Source organism: Penicillium samsonianum (assembly GCF_028829775.1).
Source record: "Penicillium samsonianum strain IBT 33392 chromosome Unknown utg000011l_segment0_segment0, whole genome shotgun sequence".
NCBI classification, from domain to species: Eukaryota; Fungi; Ascomycota; class Eurotiomycetes; order Eurotiales; family Aspergillaceae; genus Penicillium; species Penicillium samsonianum.
The window spans coordinates 296,766-320,468 of NW_026643269.1; the positions used below are offsets into that span (position 1 = coordinate 296,766).

General features: G+C 48.0%; 10 protein-coding genes across 10 annotated transcripts; 6 read left to right on the plus strand and 4 right to left on the minus strand.

Moving 5' to 3' along the window:
* Positions 1-97: 97 nt before the first annotated feature.
* N7471_014035 (uncharacterized protein) lies at positions 98-1,371 on the minus strand (the record flags this gene model as incomplete). The annotated part of the gene is made up of 9 exons (XM_057286753.1): positions 98-137; positions 186-322; positions 398-573; positions 626-694; positions 762-815; positions 875-975; positions 1,027-1,054; positions 1,105-1,115; positions 1,181-1,371. The coding sequence occupies 9 exons, from the start codon at positions 1,369-1,371 to the stop codon at positions 98-100; spliced, it is 807 nt and encodes a 268-aa protein (XP_057128822.1).
* Positions 1,372-2,395: 1,024 nt separating this feature from the next.
* Positions 2,396-3,234, plus strand: N7471_014036 (Zn(II)2Cys6 transcription factor domain-containing protein; the record flags this gene model as incomplete). The annotated part of the gene is made up of 3 exons (XM_057286754.1): positions 2,396-2,501; positions 2,573-2,765; positions 2,820-3,234. 3 exons carry the CDS (start codon positions 2,396-2,398, stop codon positions 3,232-3,234), a joined length of 714 nt encoding a protein of 237 aa, XP_057128823.1.
* A 747-nt stretch (positions 3,235-3,981) lies between these two features.
* On the plus strand, positions 3,982-5,415 carry N7471_014037 (zinc-dependent alcohol dehydrogenase; the record flags this gene model as incomplete). The annotated part of the gene is made up of 3 exons (XM_057286755.1): positions 3,982-4,749; positions 4,824-5,178; positions 5,231-5,415. Coding segments are annotated over 3 exons (1,170 nt in total), but the record flags the coding sequence as incomplete, so codon positions are not given.
* Positions 5,416-6,148: 733 nt separating this feature from the next.
* On the plus strand, positions 6,149-8,009 carry N7471_014038 (aldehyde dehydrogenase family protein). The gene is made up of 4 exons (XM_057286756.1): positions 6,149-6,265; positions 6,329-7,530; positions 7,596-7,665; positions 7,732-8,009. The coding sequence occupies exons 1-4, from the start codon at positions 6,207-6,209 to the stop codon at positions 7,880-7,882; spliced, it is 1,482 nt and encodes a 493-aa protein (XP_057128825.1). The 5' UTR covers positions 6,149-6,206; the 3' UTR covers positions 7,883-8,009.
* A 990-nt stretch (positions 8,010-8,999) lies between these two features.
* On the plus strand, positions 9,000-11,483 carry N7471_014039 (Zn(II)2Cys6 transcription factor domain-containing protein; the record flags this gene model as incomplete). Its single annotated transcript, XM_057286757.1, has 2 exons — positions 9,000-9,074; positions 9,129-11,483. The coding sequence occupies 2 exons, from the start codon at positions 9,000-9,002 to the stop codon at positions 11,481-11,483; spliced, it is 2,430 nt and encodes an 809-aa protein (XP_057128826.1).
* Positions 11,484-11,553: 70 nt separating this feature from the next.
* On the minus strand, positions 11,554-12,978 carry N7471_014040 (uncharacterized protein). Its single transcript, XM_057286758.1, has 3 exons — positions 12,374-12,978; positions 12,181-12,318; positions 11,554-12,051 (listed from the first exon to the last, which is right to left on the minus strand). Exons 1-3 carry the CDS (start codon positions 12,885-12,887, stop codon positions 11,705-11,707), a joined length of 999 nt encoding a protein of 332 aa, XP_057128827.1. The 5' UTR covers positions 12,888-12,978; the 3' UTR covers positions 11,554-11,704.
* Positions 12,979-13,245: 267 nt separating this feature from the next.
* Positions 13,246-14,791, minus strand: N7471_014041 (cytochrome P450; the record flags this gene model as incomplete). Its single annotated transcript, XM_057286759.1, has 2 exons — positions 13,246-13,388; positions 13,435-14,791. The coding sequence occupies 2 exons, from the start codon at positions 14,789-14,791 to the stop codon at positions 13,246-13,248; spliced, it is 1,500 nt and encodes a 499-aa protein (XP_057128828.1).
* A 1,108-nt stretch (positions 14,792-15,899) lies between these two features.
* Positions 15,900-17,770, plus strand: N7471_014042 (Amino acid/polyamine transporter I; the record flags this gene model as incomplete). Its single annotated transcript, XM_057286760.1, has 7 exons — positions 15,900-16,043; positions 16,094-16,164; positions 16,213-16,326; positions 16,382-16,464; positions 16,513-16,914; positions 16,962-17,287; positions 17,336-17,770. 7 exons carry the CDS (start codon positions 15,900-15,902, stop codon positions 17,768-17,770), a joined length of 1,575 nt encoding a protein of 524 aa, XP_057128829.1.
* Positions 17,771-18,875: 1,105 nt separating this feature from the next.
* Positions 18,876-20,608, plus strand: N7471_014043 (uncharacterized protein). The gene is made up of 5 exons (XM_057286761.1): positions 18,876-19,214; positions 19,267-19,371; positions 19,429-19,653; positions 19,740-19,882; positions 19,970-20,608. Exons 1-5 carry the CDS (start codon positions 19,020-19,022, stop codon positions 20,499-20,501), a joined length of 1,200 nt encoding a protein of 399 aa, XP_057128830.1. The 5' UTR covers positions 18,876-19,019; the 3' UTR covers positions 20,502-20,608.
* A 61-nt stretch (positions 20,609-20,669) lies between these two features.
* On the minus strand, positions 20,670-23,478 carry N7471_014044 (uncharacterized protein; the record flags this gene model as incomplete). The annotated part of the gene is made up of 12 exons (XM_057286762.1): positions 20,670-21,201; positions 21,255-21,375; positions 21,428-21,450; positions 21,499-21,665; positions 21,723-21,846; positions 21,904-22,237; positions 22,299-22,410; positions 22,468-22,483; positions 22,545-23,015; positions 23,064-23,123; positions 23,186-23,301; positions 23,383-23,478. 12 exons carry the CDS (start codon positions 23,476-23,478, stop codon positions 20,670-20,672), a joined length of 2,172 nt encoding a protein of 723 aa, XP_057128831.1.
* Positions 23,479-23,703: the final 225 nt, after the last annotated feature.

Here is a 23,703-nt window from a genome sequence, read left to right on the forward strand (position 1 = left end):
AGATCATGGAAGTGAACATGAAGCTTTTCTGTATATCCCAGATAGTAAGCTTTTGGTACCGGAAAGCAACACTAGATGCATCGTGAAAGATGAAACTCTAGCGAACGGTTGGCTGTTCAATGTCGTCTCGCACTCCTCTTGTATTCTGTCAGAACAAATCATTCAATCGCTGTTAGAAAACTCACTTGTCTTGATTCCGAGTCCAAAGGGCCGCCAAGTCTCCAACCGGCAAGAAGCATGGGAACCCTATGGACTCAAATAATTGAACAATCAACAGGTAGAAGCCGAGTAAACTAGCAACAAAGAGTGAAGCTCCAGCACCCTGGAAAGAAGAAAGATCGAGTTAGCATCCAGTCAAAATAGCAGCGAAATCGTAAAGACTTGGAATGATACTCACTTTTACACATCGATCACCAATAGCAGCATTGCCTTGGCCTAGCTGCCAATAGGCCGCAGACAGAAGAAGGAAAACCAATAGCAAGTTGAGGAAAATAAGTGTGTATACCACATTGATGCGTGTTGCACAAATCATGAAGATTAACATCAGAACAGCCATAGTTATAAATAGAAACGCTGTTATCATCAGAGCCATTCATCGAATTGGAGAGTATTTGGTCAAACTTACCATATGTATTCATAAACCCTTCGCTGGCTAGCCCGGCAGCTGTATCGGTGGTTGACGAGGAATAAGGGGCTATAAAATGTGAGCAAACCGAGACCTTGACTGGGACGGAATGAGATATCTCATTGGGCAAACTGACCGGCCGCATTGAAAGCGGGAATCATTGTAGCGGCGAATGCAAACCAAAACCCTCCTTGGTAAAGTATCAGCACCGTGAACGAGTGACCGTGGCTTTTCCCAGGGAAGACATACCAATAGTGCCAAACACAACACAGGGAAATGTATTTCCGATGATAAACTCAAGAATACTCGTTATGAGCAACAAAAGACCACCAAGGAAGACGATAGGTCCACTGTTAAGTTCATTAGATGAGGCTCCCTCGTCGATTCGTTTGATGTCTCACATGAAAGCAACGCCATTTCCACTGGCTCCTCTCCAGGCCATCAAGCAGCATGAAAGGGGGTGGTGGTGATGACGAAACCTCCCAGTGCTCTTGATGTTGAATCAGATAGTTAGATCAAAGTGCCATGAGCAGAATATAATATTCGAAAACTCACAATGGTGTTGGATTTCCAACCTTCTTCGCCAGTGGTGATTGGCGAACCGTCATGGGAGTCAAATAAAGCCTTTCAAATTGTTCGGATGACAGTGTCACAGATGTTGGGACTGTAGTGAGACCATTTTGAGTGCTCTCCTTGTTTTGGAAAGTCATCTTTGACTCGCCATTTTGACTCATGTCGCTGTCCATTTTGTTCTCGCTGGAATCGGTCTCTCTAGTATCAAAGATCAGACTAATATAGTATAGCAGGTAATGAGAATGGAAGCTCTGAGAAACGAGCCTTGCAAGTTTTCAATATGCGGGGACTGTGGGACTTTTAACCCTGCCCCAGACTTCGAAGCTGGGGTATGGCAAGGGGTAGTTGGTATTCGCTCATTTCAGCGTGGAAAAGGGGGAAGGCATAATCAATACTCCGTTCCACCGCGCCCAATCAGACAGTTAGTATGGGGTTAGTTTGTAGCAAGGCTGGATGAGTCTAGAATGGGAAGTGAACTCAATAACGGGTGAAAATAGACAGTGGATCCACTGGCTGGCTGATCGGGGACTGGCCAATGGAGCATATCGATGTGCTGTGTCCCGTATGTACCTGGCTTCTAACCATGATGATCGTTACCTTCGCTGAATTGCTTTTCTCCCCACTCGTCGAGTTGCCACAGAAACTCTCATGTCGGGGGTTCGGATGCACAGTGAGGAGAAAGAGTTTGATAGTTTGCATTCCTTTTTGTGGGGGAGACGCAGATCATGGGATGTGGATGGATTCAACCCGTGGAAGAGATCACCGATTGCCAAGACCCGACGACGCGTATGGTTCGGGCCATGCGGATCCGAGATTTCATGCGGAGCCGCACGGCTAAAATCAAAGCTGATCTGCGCATTTGGGTGGTTTACCCCGCATTATTTTGAAGTGGAAGACGACCCAGATATTTCCCTCTGGGGGAGGAAGCTAAGCATTGCAGGAACTAGGATGGCCATACATGCGGAATAGATGCGGAGCCGCTCAGGTTGACGTCTCAAATTCGATATGGCATTCGATGGACGCATTCTTTATGATAAACACCTTGGTGGCCATATTTTGTGAAAACCCTTGGTGTTAGCGACCCTCATAACGAATCATTCACCTAGGTATCTATAACGCCTGATACCAACTTTGTCGCAACGATAGGCATGACGCTTATCTCCTTTCCTTGAAGATCCCACACTACGCAAATTCAAGATGACTAGTTTGAACATGGCATCTCGCACTGAATTTCAACTCTCTCGCCCCCGTAGAAAGGCTAGAAGATCCTGCTTGTATTGTCAAAAGGCCCATAAAACATGCGGTAAGCCAAGGGAGCTCCCCGCCCGTTTGTTGTCTCGAGAAAGAGAATCATAAACTAACAAAAAGCGGTAGGAAATGAACGCCCTTGTGGGCAATGCGTGAAGCGCAAAATGCCATCGCAATGTGTCGATGGATATCGCAAACCGCCTAAATATCTCAATGAAGGCACGAAGAAAGTAGCCAAGGTTGGCTTGTATAGTTGTGGTACTTCTCCACAGCAAACGCAACATCAACAAGAGAATATTTTGAATACCACAAGTTATGAGTCAGTTCCGTTCCACTTCAGGCTATTGCATGCTTATGTTAAAATCGGGTATAGCAACGAGATCACTGAACAAGAAGCCAACGATGATGGACATATCCAACACCACAGAAGCGACTCATTTGACGAAGTCTTTGATGAAGTCATTGATTTAAACTTTTTCTATACCACAAGATCAAGTTTCGAATTCGGAAACCAAGCTTTTGAGGGAAGTATTGTTAAAGGAAATGACAATTTCATGACTTTCATCTCAGATGCTGAATACGCGACTTGGTCAGAGAGATCTTCCAGCGTATCTGAAGATAGTGAAGTTGGGACGTCATACCAACCTCCGGAGGACGGCTTTGGAACCAGCTTGGCAAAGCTACACATGTATGCAAGAGACGAACCATGTTCCGGATTTGCTATCAGCAGTGGCTGGTCAAGTACATTCTTTCCTCACGGAATGGAAGAAGAACCCCATGATTTCTGATTACGGCGGCCAAAGGAAGCGCAAAGCGGAAGCTTTTGATAGTGTTATAATTATGAACAGGATGAGATGGTAGAGAAAGATAGATGGGGCTTGTATGTTTAATTTTCGGGGATTTTCCCCTTCCAGGATTTTCAAAGTCGCCATCCTCTTTTCTTTCTTGTACGACTAGCAAGTTGAAGTTTCGAAATATGATTATACCAGTATTTCTTATATCAACCATAGTGGCTAAGCCCGGAAGGCGTTGACTTAGTCAATATTTTGGATGTATTTGTTGCGGTGTTTTGGGGGGTTAAGCGTCAATCCCCACCTACTCTAGTTTTTCAACAGCTCTTGGATAATTTTTTTCTCCGCAAACCATCTCTATCTTTACATTTGTTTAGCCTAATGCATAGCCCCAACGGCATTTGTGAGCCCGAGATCGTCCCGAAACCGTACAAGAGAGCATTTCGGTGAAAATTGCATCCAATCGCATTCGCTACCCGTGCGGCTCCGCATGGCGGGCCGTGCGCGATCCCCGCAAACCTTCCCCGCATTAACTTTGCTTCGTTCCAAGTCTAGGTGCATGGCAGTTCCTGGATCATACACACTGATCCTCAATCAATCTACCAATTACGGTATCCCGGATCCTCTCTCACCCTTGATGGATTCCGGTGGGCCGACCTAATTCTCCCAAGATGGCAAGAAATATGAGAATTGAAGGGACAGGCTCCGCCTCGCCTTTTGTTACCCCAGACATCCCACACCACACGCTCAGCTATAAAGCTCCAATTGGGGCCCAGAAAACGATCATCAACTCACCAAAGAATATTTCTCTATTCCAAAACACTTTTAACTCATCTCAAACTTCATTTTCATCTCATCAACATGTCCATTCCCGAGACTCAATGGGCGCAGGTGGCCGAAAAGATCGGAGGGCCACTTGTCCTCAAACAAATTCCCGTTCCTAAGCCAGGTCCTGATCAGATTCTGGTAAAAATTCGCTACTCAGGCGTTTGCCACACCGACTACCATGCGATGATGGGCCACTGGCCCATCCCAGTCAAGATGCCTCTGGTCGGTGGCCACGAAGGAGCTGGAGTGGTCGTGGCCAAGGGTGATCTCGTGAGCACCTTTGAGATCGGTGACCACGCGGGAATTAAGTGGATCAACGGCTCGTGCTCTGAGTGTGAATTCTGCAGACAATCCGATACCCCTCTGTGCGCTCATGCGCAACTTTCTGGGTACACTGTCGATGGTACCTTCCAGCAATATGCGGTCGGGAAGGCCACCCATGCTGCTAAGATCCCTAAGGGTGTCCCTCTTGATGCAGCAGCCCCAGTGCTCTGTGCCGGTATTACTGTGTACAAAGGTTTGAAGGAATCCGGTGTTCGTCCTGGCCAGACAGTTGCTATTGTTGGAGCAGGCGGTGGCCTTGGGTCACTTGCACAGCAATACGCAAAGGCCATGGGTCTTAGAGTAGTCGCTATTGATGGAGGCGACGAGAAGAGAGAGATGTGCGAGTCGCTTGGCACTGAGGTATGATACTAATATCCCTATACCCTGACATTCCTCTACATTGAATATCAAAGCTAATAAAAACAAAAAACCAGACCTTTGTCGACTTTACTAAGTCCAAGGACCTTGTTGCCGACGTGAAAGCGGCAACCCCTGATGGTCTTGGTGCTCATGCGGTTATCTTGTTGGCTGTCTCCGAGAAGCCTTTCCAACAAGCCTCAGAATACGTTCGCTCTCGAGGCACAATTGTTGCGATTGGATTGCCCCCAGATGCATTCCTCAAGGCCCCGGTGATTAGTACTGTCGTTCGTATGATCACTATAAAGGGAAGCTACGTTGGAAATCAACAGGATGGCGTTGAAGCTCTCGACTTCTTCGCCCGAGGCTTGATAAAAGCTCCATTCAAGCTGGCGCCTCTGAAGGATCTCCCCAAGATCTTCGAGCTTATGGGTACGTGACACACTCCCACCTGTATACTTGACTCAAAACTAACTTGAAACAGAACAAGGCAAGATTGCCGGCCGCTATGTGCTCGAGTTGCCGGAGTAAATGGTGGTTGACCATTGATAAATCATGCTATGGACACATATTAAGGACTAGGAGAGTGCTGTATATAGGTGTGGATACTTGCGTGCGAGTTTATGTGATATATAAATTGAGATGCTGAATTTGACTGACTATCAACGATTGATACACAAGAAAATCTTTGATACTGCCTCTCCTTGTCGTGCCATTCAAGATAAGACTGATGTTGATTTTTGGTTTTTAGAGCTATTCTCCGCATTTTACTAGTATCCACACAGCCTGGGGAATTACGATCTTGTCATCGAGTTGATCGCCGAGCTCTGAGGCCTGAGCGCCCCAGTTGTGGGCCCAACAATTGCGGTCGAAATAGAGGACATGCCATGCGTTACATAAAGGGCTATCAATAAGAGACGTCGGGCCAACGGTTCACTTTGGAAGAGCTCGCTAGATTTGAAATATATAGTTTATATTGAAGCACGATACTACTAGTACCAAGAGCACATGCGCCGTCTACCCAAATAAGACTTAACTCTGTGTCTTTGCCTAAGTGGGCATAATTCAGATGAAATTGATATAACCAAATGGCAATATGAAGTAAGATGATTGGGTAGGACACCTCACTTCCTCTGCAGGCAGTCCCTCACATCGAGTCCCCTTGCCGAACACTTTCAAAATACGGGGTTGATGCATTCCCCACTTTTAGCTGATAGTTCGGGCGAGCGGAACCGCAAATCGAAGGAAAAAACCGGGGTACGTGAGCTGCTACCCCAGACAGCGAAAAACATCGGGCCGGCCTTTATCGATCTCAATGCTTTCCCCGCGCTATGCACCCTCGACCGTGGCTAACCGGGCCCTTCACAGTAGCTATATAAGAGTGACTATCATGCCTCACACTCTCACATATCTCACATTCTGTTAAATCTATATCATCGACTGACTCTTATTCTTCAATCATGTCACTTTTCCAAACCGTCGAGACCCCCGTGCTCACATATGAGCAACCTTTGGGACTGTAAGTTGGGCCAAACAAATCCAAACCTTAATGCGTCTAGCCAATGATCTGACAAAACATAAGATTCATCAATAATGAATTTGTCAAGGGTGTGGCAGGCAGAACCTTCGAGACAATCAACCCTCACAACGAGAAGCCTATTGTAGCCGTGCACGAAGGCGCGGAAGAGGATGTCAATATTGCCGTGAAAGCTGCTCGCAAAGCCTTGAATGGAGAGTGGAAACAAGTCACACCATCCGAACGTGGTCGTCTCCTCACTCGTCTAGCAGACTTCCTAGAACGCGATATCGAAACGTTGGCCGCTATTGAAGCCCTTGATAATGGCAAGGGAGTGACAATGGCCAAAGGCGACGTTACCGCCTCTGCAGGATGCCTGCGCTACTATGGTGGCTGGGCCGACAAGATTTACGGTCAAACGATTGACACTGATAGTAATAGCTTGACCTATACGCGCCACGAACCGGTCGGTGTGTGTGGTCAAATTATTCCATGGAACTTCCCGCTGTTGATGTTCGCTTGGAAGATTGGCCCTGCTCTGGCTACTGGAAACACAATCGTTATGAAAACGGCTGAACAAACGCCCCTTTCAGGTCTCTATGTGGCCAAGCTTATCAAAGAAGCCGGATTCCCCCCTGGAGTCGTCAATGTTATTTCAGGATTCGGAAGAACTGCGGGCGCGGCGATCGCCGCTCATATGGATGTTGACAAGGTTGCTTTCACTGGGTCGACTCTGATCGGACGCCAGATCATGAAAGCCGCGGCCGATAGCAACTTGAAGAAAGTGACTCTTGAACTGGGTGGCAAGTCACCGAACATCATTCTCCCCGATGCCAACCTAGAGGAAGCAATTGAATGGGTCAACCTGGGCATTTTCTTTAATCATGGACAGTGCTGTTGTGCAGGCTCTCGCATTCTTGTTCACGAAGCTATCTACGAGAAGTTCCTGGAGCTTTTCAAGAAGCGAGCAGAGAAAAACAAGGTCGGAGACCCGTTCAGTGCCGAGACCTTCCAGGGCCCTCAGGTATCCCAGGTTCAATATGACCGGATTATGGGCTATATTCAGGATGGAAAGGGTGCAGGTGCCACGGTGGTCACGGGTGGCGATCGGCATGGCAGCGAAGGATACTACATCCAACCCACGATCTTTGCTGATGTCACTGAGAACATGGCGATTGTGAAAGAAGAGATCTTTGGACCCGTGTGCACAGTACAGAAGGTCCACAGTGAAGAGGAGGCTATTCAAGTGGCGAACGACACAAACTACGGTAAGTACTACACGATCTCACATTCAATATGCTTTCCATGGTCTGACTTGATTGATTTAAAATAGGCTTGGCCGCAGCTGTCCACACCACGAACATCAACACTGCCATCAGAGTGTCCAACGCTATCAAAGCTGGGTGAGTCAATTGAATAGCAAAGCTGGTTTCCATGGCTCATGAATTTGCTGACATCTCTTGCAACAGAACTGTGTGGGTTAACAACTACAACACCCTTCACTACCAGATGCCGTTTGGTGGTTTCAAAGAATCAGGAATAGGCCGAGAGCTTGGATCATACGCGCTGGAGAACTATACTGAGGTGAAGACAGTCCGTGTGCACCTTTCTCAGTCGTAAGCTTCAGATCGCTGGGAGGGTTTCGACTGCTGTTTTACGTTTCCAAGTTAAACATATCATGGAAAATCAAATCTACATATTGAGTGCACAACATGTGGAAATTTAAATCCCGGGACGATTTTGCTCAGGAACTAGCTATTGTAGAAGTTATTGTAGACGGTGACTTGACCAATCAGCTAAGCATATCAATCAATTAGTTAGAAAGCTTGTTCATTAGATCAGGAGGAGAAATTAAATTGGCAAGGCTGTAGGGAAATACTGCCCCTAAATGTACAAAGAAATAACTCCGCTACCTGCCACATTCAATTGGTCGATCACATTGAAGATCAATCTGCAGTAGTAACTGCGCCGGGCAAACCGGTGAGCACATCCCGTTGGGGGCGGTTTATACCCTACCACGACAGCCCGGCCGAGAAGTACGCTAATGCATGCATGCCACTTTACTTTTTTTGCTGGTAATATGAATACTAAAAATCATTCCTCATCAATCATCAGTATGTAGCTCATAGCGTTGTCTGCATTTAATTTGTTGTATGCATCTGAAATAATACCATATTTATTACCTGTGGCGTGCATACATTAGCGTATTTCTCGGCCGGGCTGTCGTGGTAGGGTACGATTGGCTCGGTCTCGGTAAGATGATTATCCGTCCCTTTTCGGGATACCGGGCGCGCATCCCAAAAATGCGATGTCTTAGCTGCAGAGTAAGATTAGCCATTAATATCTTCTTACACAGTCTTGGATTCATTATACGTTAGGTCCATATGTTTGGTGACTGCGGTCATTTCATCCTACGGCACACCTGGCAGTATCCGTCTCAAGCATCTCGACCATCTCAATAGTACAACATAGAGTACAATTATGGTTCCACTGGACCGAAGCTGACTCGTGTCGACCCGCGGACGGATGCATGCCCTAGCTTCCCCACTCTTACCCCACTCAAACTCACTCCGCACTCCGCAAAGTTCACGTGTTCCCCCAGGGATTATGAAATATCATAGTCTGAATACTGAATACCCTTTTTGTACTCCTTCTGCATACTATGTATTGGTGACAAAATTCTGCCTTCTTTCCGGCAGGTACAATTCACCACCAATAATACAGGCAATAGCTTAGCATGGAAGACTCCCGCCGACGTCAGCTTCATAGCTGTGACCCATGTCGCAAGGGCAAAAGAGGCTGCGACGCACCTGTTTGTTAACATGTCTTTATGTTATCAACGGCGGATACTAACTTTGATACTTAGAAAGAGCGACAAAAGAGCGCTTTCAGTTCGTGCTCGAACTGTACACGATGGAAAAAAGAGTGCACATTCAATTGGATCTCCTCAAAGCGCGTGGACTCGAGAGGGAGTCGAAAACGAATCAAATCGAACACTACAAACACAACTATCGTAGGATCTAATGACGAAGCTCTTGACGAGATACTGCGCCCTGCACAAACACATCCTGCCACTCTCGGAGAATTGCCAGAATTGCTTGGCTCCCCTGAGACCTCAGATTACGCCTCGTCCTCGTCCTCTTCGTACCCAGAAAATCACTTTCTGGAGTCATTCCAAATCCCCAATTCAAGCGATGGCCAGTCTCAATTATTTCCTTGGACGATGAACATCCCATACGATTTGCAAATTAATAACTCAAAGCCACATGGATCTCCAGACTACTCCGTGGAATCCGACGCCCAGGGTGAACTTTTGGATTTGCTACCAGGTTCTGTCGAAAGCACGTACAGCTTATTACCACAGCATGAATATACACCCACTGCTGATCTCATATCGACGGTTCCAATGTGGAAACAGAGTCGACACAAAAATCCATCAGAGGCTGCGTCTGACCGAAGCTCAAACCCTGAACTACAATGGAACTTTTGCATCGCTTCCGAAAATACAGCTAAGCAAAGCGCTCGTGCAACGATGTCACGGAACCTAGTCCGCATATACCACGACAGCATGGAGAATGCTTTGTCATGTTGGTTGACAGAGCATAACTGCCCTTACAGCGACTCAATCAGCCAAGTGGTTCCTCATCAAGGGATGAAAGAATGGGGTCCAAATTGGTCAAACAGAATGTGTATTCGAGTCTGTCGGTTGGATCGTGTATCATCTTCAATACGCGGCAGAGCGTTAAGTGCGGAAGAAGATACAAAGGCAGCTCGAGCCCTTCATCTAGCGATCATGTCGTTCGCATCGCAGTGGACTCAACATGCACAGAAAGGCACCGGTGCGTCAGTTCCTTCGGCAATCGACCATGATGAGAGAGCAATCCGAGAGAAAGTTTGGAACGAAGCACGCCACGCTTTAGAGCATTCGAGCAGCATTCCGTCTTTTCGCATCGCCTTCGCAAACATCATTTTCTCTTTGACGCAAAGTCCGCTGGACAAAGGACAGGAAGCAAGCTTGGAAGAACTTTTGGAGAATGATCGTGCGCCAATATTTCTGGAAAACGCCAACCGCCAAATTTTCACTTTTCGGCACAAGTTCACAAGACTGCAGCGAGAGGCTGCCCCCAAGGTGCGAGAGCTTGGGAGGGGGTCGATAGACCCGACAACGATAAACATTCTGGAAATGCCACAGCCGTCAGAGCCTCCGCAACTCGATCCACTTCTGACTAGCCAAGAACACCGCACTACGCTAGACCTCATGTTTTGGCTAGGCGTTATGTTTGATACCCTGAGTTCTGCAATGTATCAGCGTCCATTAGTAGTCTCGGATGAGGATAGTCAAATTTCATCGGTCTCACCACCAATAGCTGAGCCCGGGAATCAACTTGATTTGGATCACTGGAATATTCCAAGAAGCAAGATACGTGTGAAGCAGGATGTGTGGGGTGATTTCTTTCTTCATTCTTCAATGGAACGTCAAGGATCGAGCCAAGTCCAGCCGAGGTGGCCATGTTCCTACGAAGAAGCTGCATCTGTACTTTCGGAGGCGACTCCTGTCAAGGTACTGCTCTATCGTCGGGTGACGCAGCTCCAAACTCTGGTTTACCGAGGTGCTAGTCCCGATCATATTGAAAATGTCATCCAAAAGACCCTCCAAGTCTGCCAGCACTGGGATTCCACATACCAGAGTTTCATGGTCGATTGCGTCACCAATCATGAACTGCTTCCTTCTCGCATACAATCGTGGTACGTCATCCTCGACGGCCATTGGCACCTCGCTGTGATGCTTTTGGCGGACGTGCTAGAGAGCATTGACAAATGCAGGCTCGGCTCTGATATTGCATGTGAAACTCGGCAAGCTACCCACTTGGTTGCTACGCTTAGAACGAATAATGCGTTAGCAGTCGGTGGACTTGCCCGGGCTTCAATACAAGGGCAGGACTCGTTCATGAACCGCCATTTCCATGATTCTCTCAGTGAAGTGGCCTTCCTAGTCGAACCGTGGACGGCTGTGCTAGTCCATTCTTTTGCCAAGGCGGGATATATCTTGCTAGAAAATTTCGATGTTTCCGCAGAGCAAAATGTGTATACTGAGTGCTTGCGCCAGAATTGTGAGTTTTCGATCCGGGCGCTTCAATATCTCGGAAGAAAGTCCGATATGGCTTTTTTGGTGGCTCGGAATTTGTCAAGATCGTTAGAATCAAAACGTGCCGAAGGATAATGAGAAGATCGATTGGGTAGCAACTATGTTCTATGTCAAATACCATAACTAGGACAATACATCAATTAATGGTTAGTTACAGATTTTACAATTTGTGATAACATTTATATCAACTCGATGACAGGTCTTGGAAAATGACAAGCAAGACTGCGGACGTGAAAATGCTCACAGGCAAAATCCTCTCATTCGAAGAGATCTCCTCATGAACCCTGACAACTAATCTATGGTCCAGTCCAACCTGTACGCTTTAGCCAGTCTTCAAAGCCGCTGGCACGAAGACCAAGATCTTCCCAAGAAGGATCTTCCGCCGGATCAAGGGCACCGTAGCAAATCTTGTCATCGGGCATGATTGAAGCCCATTCCATCATTTGCCGGATGTCTTCCTTAAATCCAGGCCCGACTGCTTCCGATGCCAAATCAGCCCACTCATCCAAAGTTGTCGGCGAATAAATCGCCTGACGACCAGTGACGCGTGTGAAAATAGTTGCAAAATCTTGCATGCGAATTTTGGGCCCTGCGACAACATAGTTTTTATTCTTCGTTTTCGAAATGCCAAGGGCAAAAACCCCTAGAGGGCCGTCAGCTTTCTGCCACAAGGTTCATTTGCCAAGCTATATCAATGCCAATACTTGGAGCTCCAAAGTCCACGGCGTGGGTAATACAAAATCGGTGGCTTGTAGAGAAAACAGTAACTTACTTGCTGCAAAAACACCCATGTCGTGTACCGGATCTAGCCACTGGACAAACTTGTCCCCGGGAATCGGTGGACAAAAACGGACGACCCCGTTTTGGCGACGACAATACTGGGACCGGTTAAGGTTTGTGAGAAAGAATCCTGTCAGTGAAGATTAGTGAGTGATAAAAGCTGCTTTATCTTGGAATAGGACAACCTGGAAGAAGGCAAGTGACGGCAGATAAGTCTCGCTTTGCCCATTGTTCAATTATATACTTGTGATCCATGTGGAACATTTTCTCGAAGCGGCCTCCTGTAGCTTGCTTCATATTCGGCAAGCTGCTGAAAACGAAGTGTTGCACCCGGCAGAGCTTCGCAGCAGATATGATATTCAAACCAGCTTGAAGTTCATGCTTCATGTCCTCTTCCTTGTCAATTCTCTTAGAAGCCTGTTCGCTAGTAACTGCAAACACGCCATATGCCTCCGAAAAAGCATTCTGAAGGCTTTCGGGATCATAAACATCGCCTGTGATGAGACTGAGACGCTTATCCGGGGTTTGATAATCTTGGAGCAACTGTCTAGCCCCATCGGATTTGATATCCCGCGTAACAGCACGGACGAGACATGTTTCCAACCCAGGCTCGCGAAGAAGACAATCGACCACGCCTCTACCTTGATGCCCTGTAGATCCTAGGACGACGATCGTTCGAGGCTGCTCCTCTACCTGCATTTCGAATATCGAGAGTTAGAGGATCAAGGAAGTACTTGTTGAGGGCACTAGAATGAGTTGAACTTTGAAAATACATCATGCCTGAGTTATGCTTGGGCTTATATAGAAATACTTTTTCGATTACATTCGTTACAAATGCAAATAGATATATGTCTCCGGTTATGCGGTGTGTCGGCTGAATTATTGAGCCGATGTGCGGCAACTTATGATGTTCGTTACATAATCTAAAGGGTTGATATGGTGAGTACGTAGATATCTAGGTAGAGGTCGATATTGTGGCCAAGACCCTGGGTGAGACATGGCCAAATTATCAAAAAACGCTATTCATTACTTTTGATATTATCATGGCTGCATCGCATCATTCATCGACCGGGATAAACCTTAACATCAGCTTCCGCCCGCGCGGCAGAGAAATGAACGCATAGTCCTGCTCGATTCCCTCGTCATCTACAATGGATGTCGTGTAATTTGAATACACAGCCGCCATAACCAATTTGATTTCTGCATCATTAGTTTCTTCTCCAAAACTCATACTTGGGGGACATACCTTGCAATGCAAAATTACTCCCCAGACACATGCGTCCACCGCTCCCGAACGGCCAGAACAGCCGCCTCATGTCGTGGATCTTGTCGCCTGGGTCGATCCATCGTCGTGGCAGCCATTCCAGCGGCCGCGGGTAGACATCGCTGATGCGGTGGAGGGAATAGGAGGTTGAACTGACCCTCACGCCGCCCGGGATGTTGTCGTACCCGTGCAGGGAAGTCCCTTTTTCTGTGGTGGGTGTGACGCGGGGCAGTTGGGCCGGGGCTGGGGAGTGAAGACGGAGGGTCTCGCGGACCATAGCGTCCAACAGGGGGAGGCCGTCGATCGCGGAAGCAGATGGAAGGGGCTTCTCACCATCTGTGTCTGGGTATCTGAGGGACGGAGATAAGGTGAGTAGTTCCTCTCGCAGCTCGGTCTGAAGCTCCGGATGCTGCGACAGCTCCCACATCATGTAGGTGAAGGTGATGCCTGACGTTTCGTGGCCAGCAACCAGGTGGTCCAGCAATTCAGACGCAATTGCTAAGTTCAGCGGCCGCCGATCGTGTTCTTTCTGCGAGAGGAGGCTCTGGCGTAGCTGGTCGTAGACGACTGGGTTTGTGGATGGCAGCTTCTCCTCATCTCCGATGACGTCCTGTTTCTTAGACGCCTCCGTCCGCTCGCAGAATCCCAAGCACCACCCCTCAATAAATCCCATATACCGATCATCCCGACTCAAATACTTGAATTGCTCATACTCCTCCAACCACACTTTCCACTCGGGAATATTGAACAAGTACCTCGTTCCTTGCCCCAATCCAAATAGGAAAGAAGAGGTAAAGTCCATCCCAACAGCTTGGAACAGCGGCAACACATTCAACACCTCTCCACCGTCCCCCGCCTGCTTGAGAATAGGCATAAGCCGGTCCCACAGCACAACCTTCGAGATTGCGCGGAGATCACTTGATTCCTGGAGAAATGACTTGGAGTAGGTCTTGCTCAGCATGCGCTTCTGGTGCGCGTGCGGCGCATTGTGCATCATGCCGACCAAGTTTTCGGTGTTGAAGTTGACGAAGACATCATTGTAAAAAGCGTGTTTCTCAAAAGCCCCCGTATATATTATTTTCAGACCATGGAGAGAATTGACGCTCAGCTCCTTCGGGCCGAGGCGGACAATGGGGCCGTGCTTTTGGTGTAGGGCGTAGATGGCGAGGACTTCCGTGCCTGTGCTGCGCTTGCGGTCAATCCAGCGGCTGGAGAGTGGGGATGTAAGGTGGGCATTGGGGATGGAAGATAGCGGAGAGAGGAAGTAGGGGTTTATAACATGATGGTATATGAGGTAGGAGATGAGGATGAGGAGGGTGAGGGGGATGAGGGGGATCATAGTGATGGGTGAAGGTAAAGAGGAAGAAGATAAAATGCCAATCAAACGACGGTTATTTCAATTGATAGTCAGTCCCAATTATGCTTTGTGCTCATGCAAGGAGTCTTGTCCCCGCCAAAGCATTGTGTTGGATATTAAGATATCCGTACGGACTAGTATCGCGGGAGCCAATTATTGATTCCTGAATTGATCGATTGAGTCAAAAATAAGCTGGTATCTATAACATATGTTGTAGGAAGAACTTTGTTGAAAAGATCCTCGAGACTTGGCTGGCATGTTGATTAACTTGATATTCCGAGTACAGTATGCACTCCCGATTTACCGGACGCAATGTGTGTCCGTACGTCCGTACGACCAGGGGAGTGGACCCGCTGAATCAGCAAATCAGCAATGGCACCATACAGTCCCGAGGTCAAACCCTGTTAGTTTGGAAGATTGCCGAAAGGATTTTATTAACTTTTTCTTATTAGTATTTTATATATTTATATATTTTTTATTAAAAAACAATGGCGATATCCTGGATAGTAGATCGTGTGGGGCCGGTAAAGTTTATGATTTTAGTTCCATGGTTACAGCATTTGGGGGACTAAACCTAATATAGAACTTTGAAAGGGCTTGGTGCGCTCAAGTATATAAAATAGAAGCTAATTAATTCTGGCCATCAAAATCGTTCCTACTTTGTATGTACAACATACGCCGTATGGAGTAAAGGGATTCCAATATTAAGGGGGTCCAAGTTAACTGGGTTTGACTGTACCACCCTATAGGTCGACACAATGTTAACTCCCCCACTCCTTGCGTGGCAATAACAACCACAGTGGAGCCCCAATCAACACGACGCATCCCTAGTTCACACTAACCTGCAGGATGCTGAAACCACGCTCTAGTCTTACTACAGAGTTCTACTACCTCAGGTGCCTAGAACGCACATTCTGTTGGAGGCGAGCTACTCCACTGTCGGACAGATACGCCGGGTGGATTCCACGAGGGCCGGAGAATATTCTAATGATTGACACCACGGTTCTTTTATACAAAGTACCGATGCGACCTACCATTACCCCTGTCTTTTATACTAATCCTTCGTCGTCACTGCTTCCTGCATGTCATTATGCCCTGGGACAAAGACCCTTCAACAGTCACCATGACTCTAGCCGACGAAGCCCAGTCCAGAGGCCATGTCGCTCCCAAATGGCGTGGCACACAGGCCGACCAGGCCGATATGAGCGCCCTGGGGAGAGACCAGGTCCTGCGGGTACGTCCCCTAGTATTATTGTCGCTAATGCATGTGTGCTGACCCTGCAGCGTAACTTCCGATTCGTCTCCATCGTAGGATTTGGCTGCACGCTGATCGCCACGTGGGAGGTTGTCTTGACGTATGCCATCCGTACATACTCTTGGTTGAATAATAACTAACTGTTTAGTTTGCTTGCACAAGGCCTAACCGATGGAGGAACTGCCGGTCTGATCTGGGGGTACGTCATCGTCGCTGCTGGGTTCCTTCTGGTGTTCTTGAGTCTGGCCGAGATGGCATCCATGTGAGTCTACCCATTGAGTCCTTGTATCCATTCTGTATCCATTCTGACTTCCCAGGGCTCCCACCTCCGGCGGACAATACCATTGGGTATCGGAGTTTGCCCCTCCTAGCTGTCAGAAATTCCTCAGCTACATCACCGGTAAGTTCTCCTGCTCCGTCTTCTTGCTTGACTAAGCTAATTATGTAGGCTGGCTATGCGCCATGGGTTGGCAATGCGCCATTGTGTCGATCGCCTATTTGGCTGGAACTATTATCCAAGGCCTGATGGTGCTGAACAACCCGGGCTATGATGTCCAGCGTTGGCACGGCACTCTGCTCGTGATCGCCATCACCATGTTTTCGATCATATTCAACACCTTCCTGGCCAAGCGGCTGCCCTTTGTGGAGGTGTTGATTCTGATTCTGCATGTGTGCGGCCTGTTCGCTATCATAATTCCGTTGTGGGTGCTTGGCCCTCGCCGTAGCGCGAAGCAGGTGTTTACCGAATTCAACAACGGTGGAGAGTGGAACAGCGTTGGGACTGCCACGCTTGTTGGATTCTCGACTACCATCACCGCGCTGATTGGATATGATTGCGCGGTGCATATGTGTAAGTCTCTCTCTCTAAGATAGACGAACGTCGCTAATAGTGTGCAGCGGAGGAGATCAAAGATGCGTCTGAGACCTTGCCAAAGGCTATGATTACCTCTGTCTGCGTCAACGCCATCTCCGGTTTCGTGATGCTGGTGACGGTCTGCTTTACGCTAGGCGACATTGACGATATCCTAGCCACTCCAACAGGGTACCCGTTCATGCAGGTGTTCTATAACGCGACGGAGAGTCTGCCGGGAACGAACACGATGACTGCCATTCTTGTGCTGACCCTGACGGCGAGCACAATCACAGAAGTAGCAACTGCATCGCGCCAGTTGTGGTCCTTCGCGCGTGACCGCGGCCTTCCTTTCTCCGATTTCTTCGGATATGTACGTCCTATCCTCCTTCTCCAGGGTTGACAACACTAACAGTACCAGGTAAACCCCAGCTGGAACATTCCCTTGAACGCCGTAATGGTCTCGCTGGCAGTGACAGTCCTCTTGTCGCTCATTAACATCGGCTCCACAACCGCACTTCTCGCCATCGTGACCCTGACCATTGGCGCGATGATGTCTTCGTACATCATCACCATTGCCTGCGTCCTCCTCAAGCGTATCAGAGGGGAGCCACTCCCACCACACAAATGGACGCTGGGCCGGTTCGGCATGGCAATCAACATCGGAGCGCTGTGCTTCCTGCTCCCGGTGTTCGTGTTCGCCTTCTTCCCGCTCACTTCGACGGTGGAACCAGACACCATGAACTGGTGTGTGGTGATGTACGGGGGGATTCTTCTCATTGCAGTGGTGTATTATGTGTTGCGGGGACGGCACCATTACATCCCGCCCGTGGCGCTGGTGAAGCGTGAGATGTAATCTCTATAATTTTTACACTAGAGGGAGGATAAGTAGTTTAGTATGCTAATAGTTAGAAACAATTATATGCTCAGACGATAATATTGCGGATTGTTTCCATGCAACATCATAAAGGAGCGCATAATGTAAAGGAGCGCATAGGGGAGCGCTTGGCATGAATAAGCCATAACGGTGGTCGGTCAACACGGCATCCCGACCGGCCGGTGAACGTTCGTAGCGTCAGAAGTTCGTTGAAACTTTCCTCATCTGGATACATTTAGGGGTTGAAAGTTAATCAAGGGGTTGGTTAATAAAGACTGGGTATTACCTAACGGGCAAAGCTAAAGAGAACAAAGGGCTTGGCGGTGTACTATTTCTATGGATATGAGACAAGGTAGTATGCATTACCTACATATGGCCTCATACAGCGGGTTTTTCCGACTTTGCACCCCTGAATTAGGAATACTCAGGATATTTTAAATGATCTTAGCAATAAGAATCACAGGATTGTGAGCATAAGCTCGATGAATTATTTAATTTATCACATATTACCCATGGAAGGTGGTGGAGGGGCAGTGGATCCATGGATACTCATAAATACTTTAAGCGGAAGGGTTCCAAGGTTTTGGCCCCATGTAGCCCCCCCACGCAAAGTCTATCCCGCCAAGATACCCGCACTTAATTCCCGAGGTCGTGCGGTTGGCATGACCACCTACCTAATTGGATGCTAGCGACCCAGTTGTGGCGCCTGCTTTCTATCGATGAATTATTTAATTTGTTAGATATGAAGGTGGCGGAGGGGCAGCTCGGTAGAGATACTTTAAGCGGATGCTTTTCAGCCCCCATCCGGCCCTATATACCCACACACATCGGCCCCATGGCTGGCTGGTAAAATAGCTCAATTAAACTTAATCTATCATCTTGCGTTGGATCTGGTTCTAGCTCGGGGAGACTCGAAAATATCGACTTAACTAATCGGGAAGAACCTGTTTTAGATCACCCTACGGAGTACATCGGTATATTCCCTATTAGAGCCCTATTAAGATTAGGTATTTACGGAATTTAGGGATTCTAGTCTTTATTTAATGATGTTAAAACTTTGGGCCAAAGGATGCCATCCTTGCTAGGTCTCTCCACTTGAATTGCTAGAGCTGTGTGGCCATGGAATCACCATCATGATGGCTAACTATCGTTCGTTTCCATTTTCCTTTAGATCATTCCCTCCTTGACCCTTCCAACCCACAGACCACGATTTGGTCTTCGTACCGCAATGGCCATCAAAGTGCCCCCGGGCCAATCGCCACCTTTCGAGACTATAGACGATAAGCACCATGCTGGTATTATCATTATCACCGCCGCCATATGCCTAGTAATCTCGCTGGTCTGCCTACTAATCCGGGTATACGTGAGGATATATCTCAATCCACCATGGGGATCAGACGATATCATGCTGTTGGGAGCGACGGTACGCAATTGAGAGAAATTGATCTGTTTTGGAAATGAGGCTAACTGGATAGGTTTCCGCCATTGCCGAGTCGATCATCATATTCCACGCCGCGAGTATCGGCTTCGGGACGGATATATCGCTGCTCACCGAGAAGGCCGTTGACCGCATACAGAATGTACCCATTACTCAACACCCCACCCAATTGGATAAAAGAGAATAACTGACAACATAGTCCCTCCTCGGTGCCGACGTCCTATACCTCTTAACCCTATACCTCTCAAAATGCTGCATCGTCGCCATCTACTTACGCTTGACGCCGCGCAAGCGCCACAAAAGCATTCTTTGGGCGACGTTCGGGCTCAGCACAGTGGGGATTATAGTTTCGGTGCTGCTCATCGCAGTGAACTGCGAGGGGAACAAGCCGTGGGTTGTACCTGGCGAGCAGTGTCATAACCTGGTATGTCTACAATTGCAGAAGAGCCAACCGCTCTCTAAAACGGCAAACCAAATACACGGAGAATGAGATATACTAACGGTGAAAAGTTCCCCCGCTGGCAAGCAATCACCGCGCTCGACATCTCGACAGAGATCTTACTATTTACCTTCTGCATCGCCCTAGTCTGGGGTCTGCAGATGCACATTTCACATAAAATCGTGATCATGGTATCTTTCGCGGCGAGACTACCGTACGTCCCTCTTCCACTTCCCAAATCTTCCCGAGGTCATCCAACCCCTATTTGATAATATGAAACTAACATATATCTAACCGATAGACTAATAATATTCTCCGCCCTCCACCTTTCCACCCTGAAAGAATACACGACCATGAAAAACCCAACATTCACCGCAATTAGCCACACGATCTTCACCCAGCTCCACCTCAATTACGCCTTGGTAGCATGCACGGTCTTCTGCCTGCGCCCCTTCATGAACGCCCTCACAACCAACTACGGCACAGCTGGCGACTCCAACCTCGGTAGTAGCAGCGGCGGCTACGGCTATGGGTATGGGTCTGGGAGACGGGGGAATACAGACCCCTACGCGACGGGGCGGTCGCGGGATTATGAGATGGGGACTGTAAAAGGACGGCCCGCGCGCCGGGCAAGTGGCTTGTTCACGGGGAGGCCGGATGTGGGCGATGGGACAGAGAATGGGACGGTTGTTTGTGAGGCTGGGGGGCCGTCCAACTCGGGGGAGGGGCGGTCCGAAGGGGACAGGGGCAGTATGCGCAGTGGGAGTGACGGGAGTACGAGGATGATTATTCGGAAGGATGTGGAATATTCTGTCTCTGTGGGGAATTCATAGATCTTTTATTTTGTTTCGACGAAAAATATCGTCTTTCAACCCGGTGGTCCGTGATATATATATGGGATACGAAGCCACTAGAAAGGTAAACGACAGTTTAATATTAATACAAGCCTGTAACCATATCTGACATTGAGCAATCGGTAGGAAAAGATTTAGTTTCTATAATTACATAGCTAACGAGAAATCTCCAAAGAAATCTTGCCAAGCAGTTGGAAAATAAAACAAATTGAGGCCCGGAAAGTCCCACTCGGAGACAAACTGCTCAGGGACAAAGCACTGGAGATCCGCTTGAGCATCAAACAACTCCCAGAACGGCGACGTAGCGGCGGGACCACCCGAGCTGGGTTGTTGTGCTTCCATCAATGCACGCCCATACTTCTCAATACTGACCTTCAAGATCTGGAGATAGATATTCCCAGCTCCGGACTGAGTTCCACTGGCTCCAGCTTTGCTCAGCTCATCGAGGAGTCGATTCCCTTGTTCCAGCAGCTCTTGGTGCTCCTCGTCGCGCTCAGGGGTGAGGCGGGATAATTTGAGAAGCAATAGGAAGGAGAATGCGCACTTGGCCCAGACAAAATCCATTGCGTATTTCAGCTTGGCGAGGTAGAAGTCTGGATCGGCAATTATGAGGCGGAGGTGTCGGCGGGCACTTGCCTTGGCTGTGAGGAGTATCGTTCTTTCCGTGGTGGACATCGCACTTCACGTTTGTGTTAACACAGATAGAAGCACATTAGATGAAGGAGTACTTACGCTACGTTCTCAACACCCATTGATCGTAGTGCTTTACAGTTGAGCATCATTTCTGCCCAGCATTTCTGCACTCGAAGGGCGACGAGTAGAGATGGCTTCTCGTCGGTGGCGGCAACACAAGCTTCTTCGAATCGTTAGCAGGTTTGAGCCGATTATAGCAATTGGAGTCATACCGATAATGCGTAGCCAGTCACTGCTGAGGGTTAGCAAATTTGTTGAGATACGATAAGACGGGAAAATTTACTCGAACCACAAATCTAGCTCAATCTTCATATCTTGCACGTAATCGGCGATGCTTTGCCCATCAAGTGAAGTGTTTCCTCCTAGAGCATCGCCGACATTGGCTATAGAATATAAATTAGACGTTGCACCTAAGTTCACGGAATGGGTCATACCTCTGAGGATGTTTAACTAACAGCAAACATCAGTACTTCTTTAAGTCTAATTTAGGTACTGGACTCGACATACCTCGACCTGAGAGAACAACCGCAAATCTAAGATTGTCGACGATGGATGGCTAAGTAAAACCCGACAGCGGCGAGCATTTCCTTTTAGTCGAATGCCAGGGGGCTTTCCTCCATCAACACGAAATCTGCATTACATCTCATTAGCCTAGTAATCCCAATAATGATAGTAAAGGGCATCTTACATATGTTCGAGAACCAAAAGCCCGAACCAAGTCCGAGCGTTCCACATAAGAGCCCTCTCCTCTTCAAACATCTGATGTGGCAAGGCGTAAGCCATATCTTCACTCTGAAGAGCAAGCCGCTGGATCAATTCATCAAAGGCCTCGTGCAATTCCAGGTCCATGGCCATCCGAGTGGCAAATGATAAGATCAGCGAACGTTCTGTGGAATAACAAGCAACCACGAGCATTGCTTGGACTGATTCTAGGCAGTTTAATTCCTTGTTCTGGATTATGACGTTTATCCATTTCTTCAGCTCGGCGTGGAGAACGTCGGACATTGAACCACCTCCGGATCCTAGAACTGTTTAGTACAATAGCATTGTACACAGATATACCAAAAGGGGGGGGGGATTTACTGGTCTCGACCATGCAGCCAATGGTACATATTGCGTTGAGAAGTATACTGCTTCGAGATCGAATGGAGTCGAAAGTATCGTATTGAGGGTCGAAGATCGGGATATACCGGTCCTGTATGATTCGCAAAACATGAGTATTTGGAGCATGGGAGTGAGAAGTCATACATACACATCCTCCAAAGAAGCTAGGATCGTTTCAGTCAGCCAGAATCACTAATAGTTAAATAAATCTCGGATCATACATACGTATGGAAGTATGACATAGCACATTCAAGGGTGATGAGTCCTTTATCGATAAAGTCGGCAATGGGCTCATCTCGAATCTCAAACCCAGATCGTTTTCTCTTGGGCGGTCTAGTAATTATTCGATTGGATGCATAGAGAGGCTGAGCCGAAGTCTCATTTGGAGAGAGGGCTGGCATGGACCCCGGCATCGACCTTTGGTATTGGTGACCATTTGTATAGCCAACGGAGCTGGCGACCGGTATATTTGGAAACCCGTCTTGAGGGTTATCCTGTGAATGAGGATAATGAGAGCCCGAGGAACCACGAGCGCTCTCGTGAGCTACTTGCTGTTGCCGATCACGGAGGTGGCTTGGGGAGTGTGTTAGTTGGGATTTTGGGGTGGGCTGCGAGCGGCTCTGTTGAAGCAACTCGCGCATTTCATCTAACTGTTGTCGGAGATATTGAACCTCTGACTCGACGCTTTCGATCCGTCTGGGGGATGTTAGTCTTGGTTGACAACTTCATAAGACAAGTTCGTACTCTGAGACAGGGTCTTTCGGTATTTCGAAGAAGACGCATTGTTTTTCCAATTTTTGGCACCTGGCTTATCAGTATCAGGGTTTAATCTTGATGTAAAACTGCAATCAAGGAATATAACTCACCTTGTACATGGTCTCTCTCCATCACATTTTACCTTGAGACGATCAGCCAAAGCCCCCACAATATTCAGCCTCGGATGCTTGAGCACAGACCTTCGATTGTCGACAAGCACTGCAGGCTTTCTATGCATTGAAAAGGCCATACATCGTTAGGGTCTTTCCGCTGTTGTAGGGTCCCACTCGGTTCACTAGCGACGTACCGGAATGCGCTTTTTCCCTGTTGGCGCTGGAATAAGGTGCAGTGATTCATCCTCTATCACCGTGATGTACGGACTACAGCCAGGTTGGTCGGCCATGCAGCGCCAGCCGTTTTTTGTTTGCACTGATGATTCTCGGGGTTGACGGGAAGGGGAAAACCTGGAGAAACGCGGGGTTCGGCTGTTTCTCCGAGCCGGCTATACAATCAACCAGGTCCCACAACGGACTAGTTCACTTAAGGAAAAGCTACGTTTTTAGGGGTTTTTATGGTGTTTCTTTGATAAATATTATTGTAAACGTAGTATATTGCGAGTTACATTTTA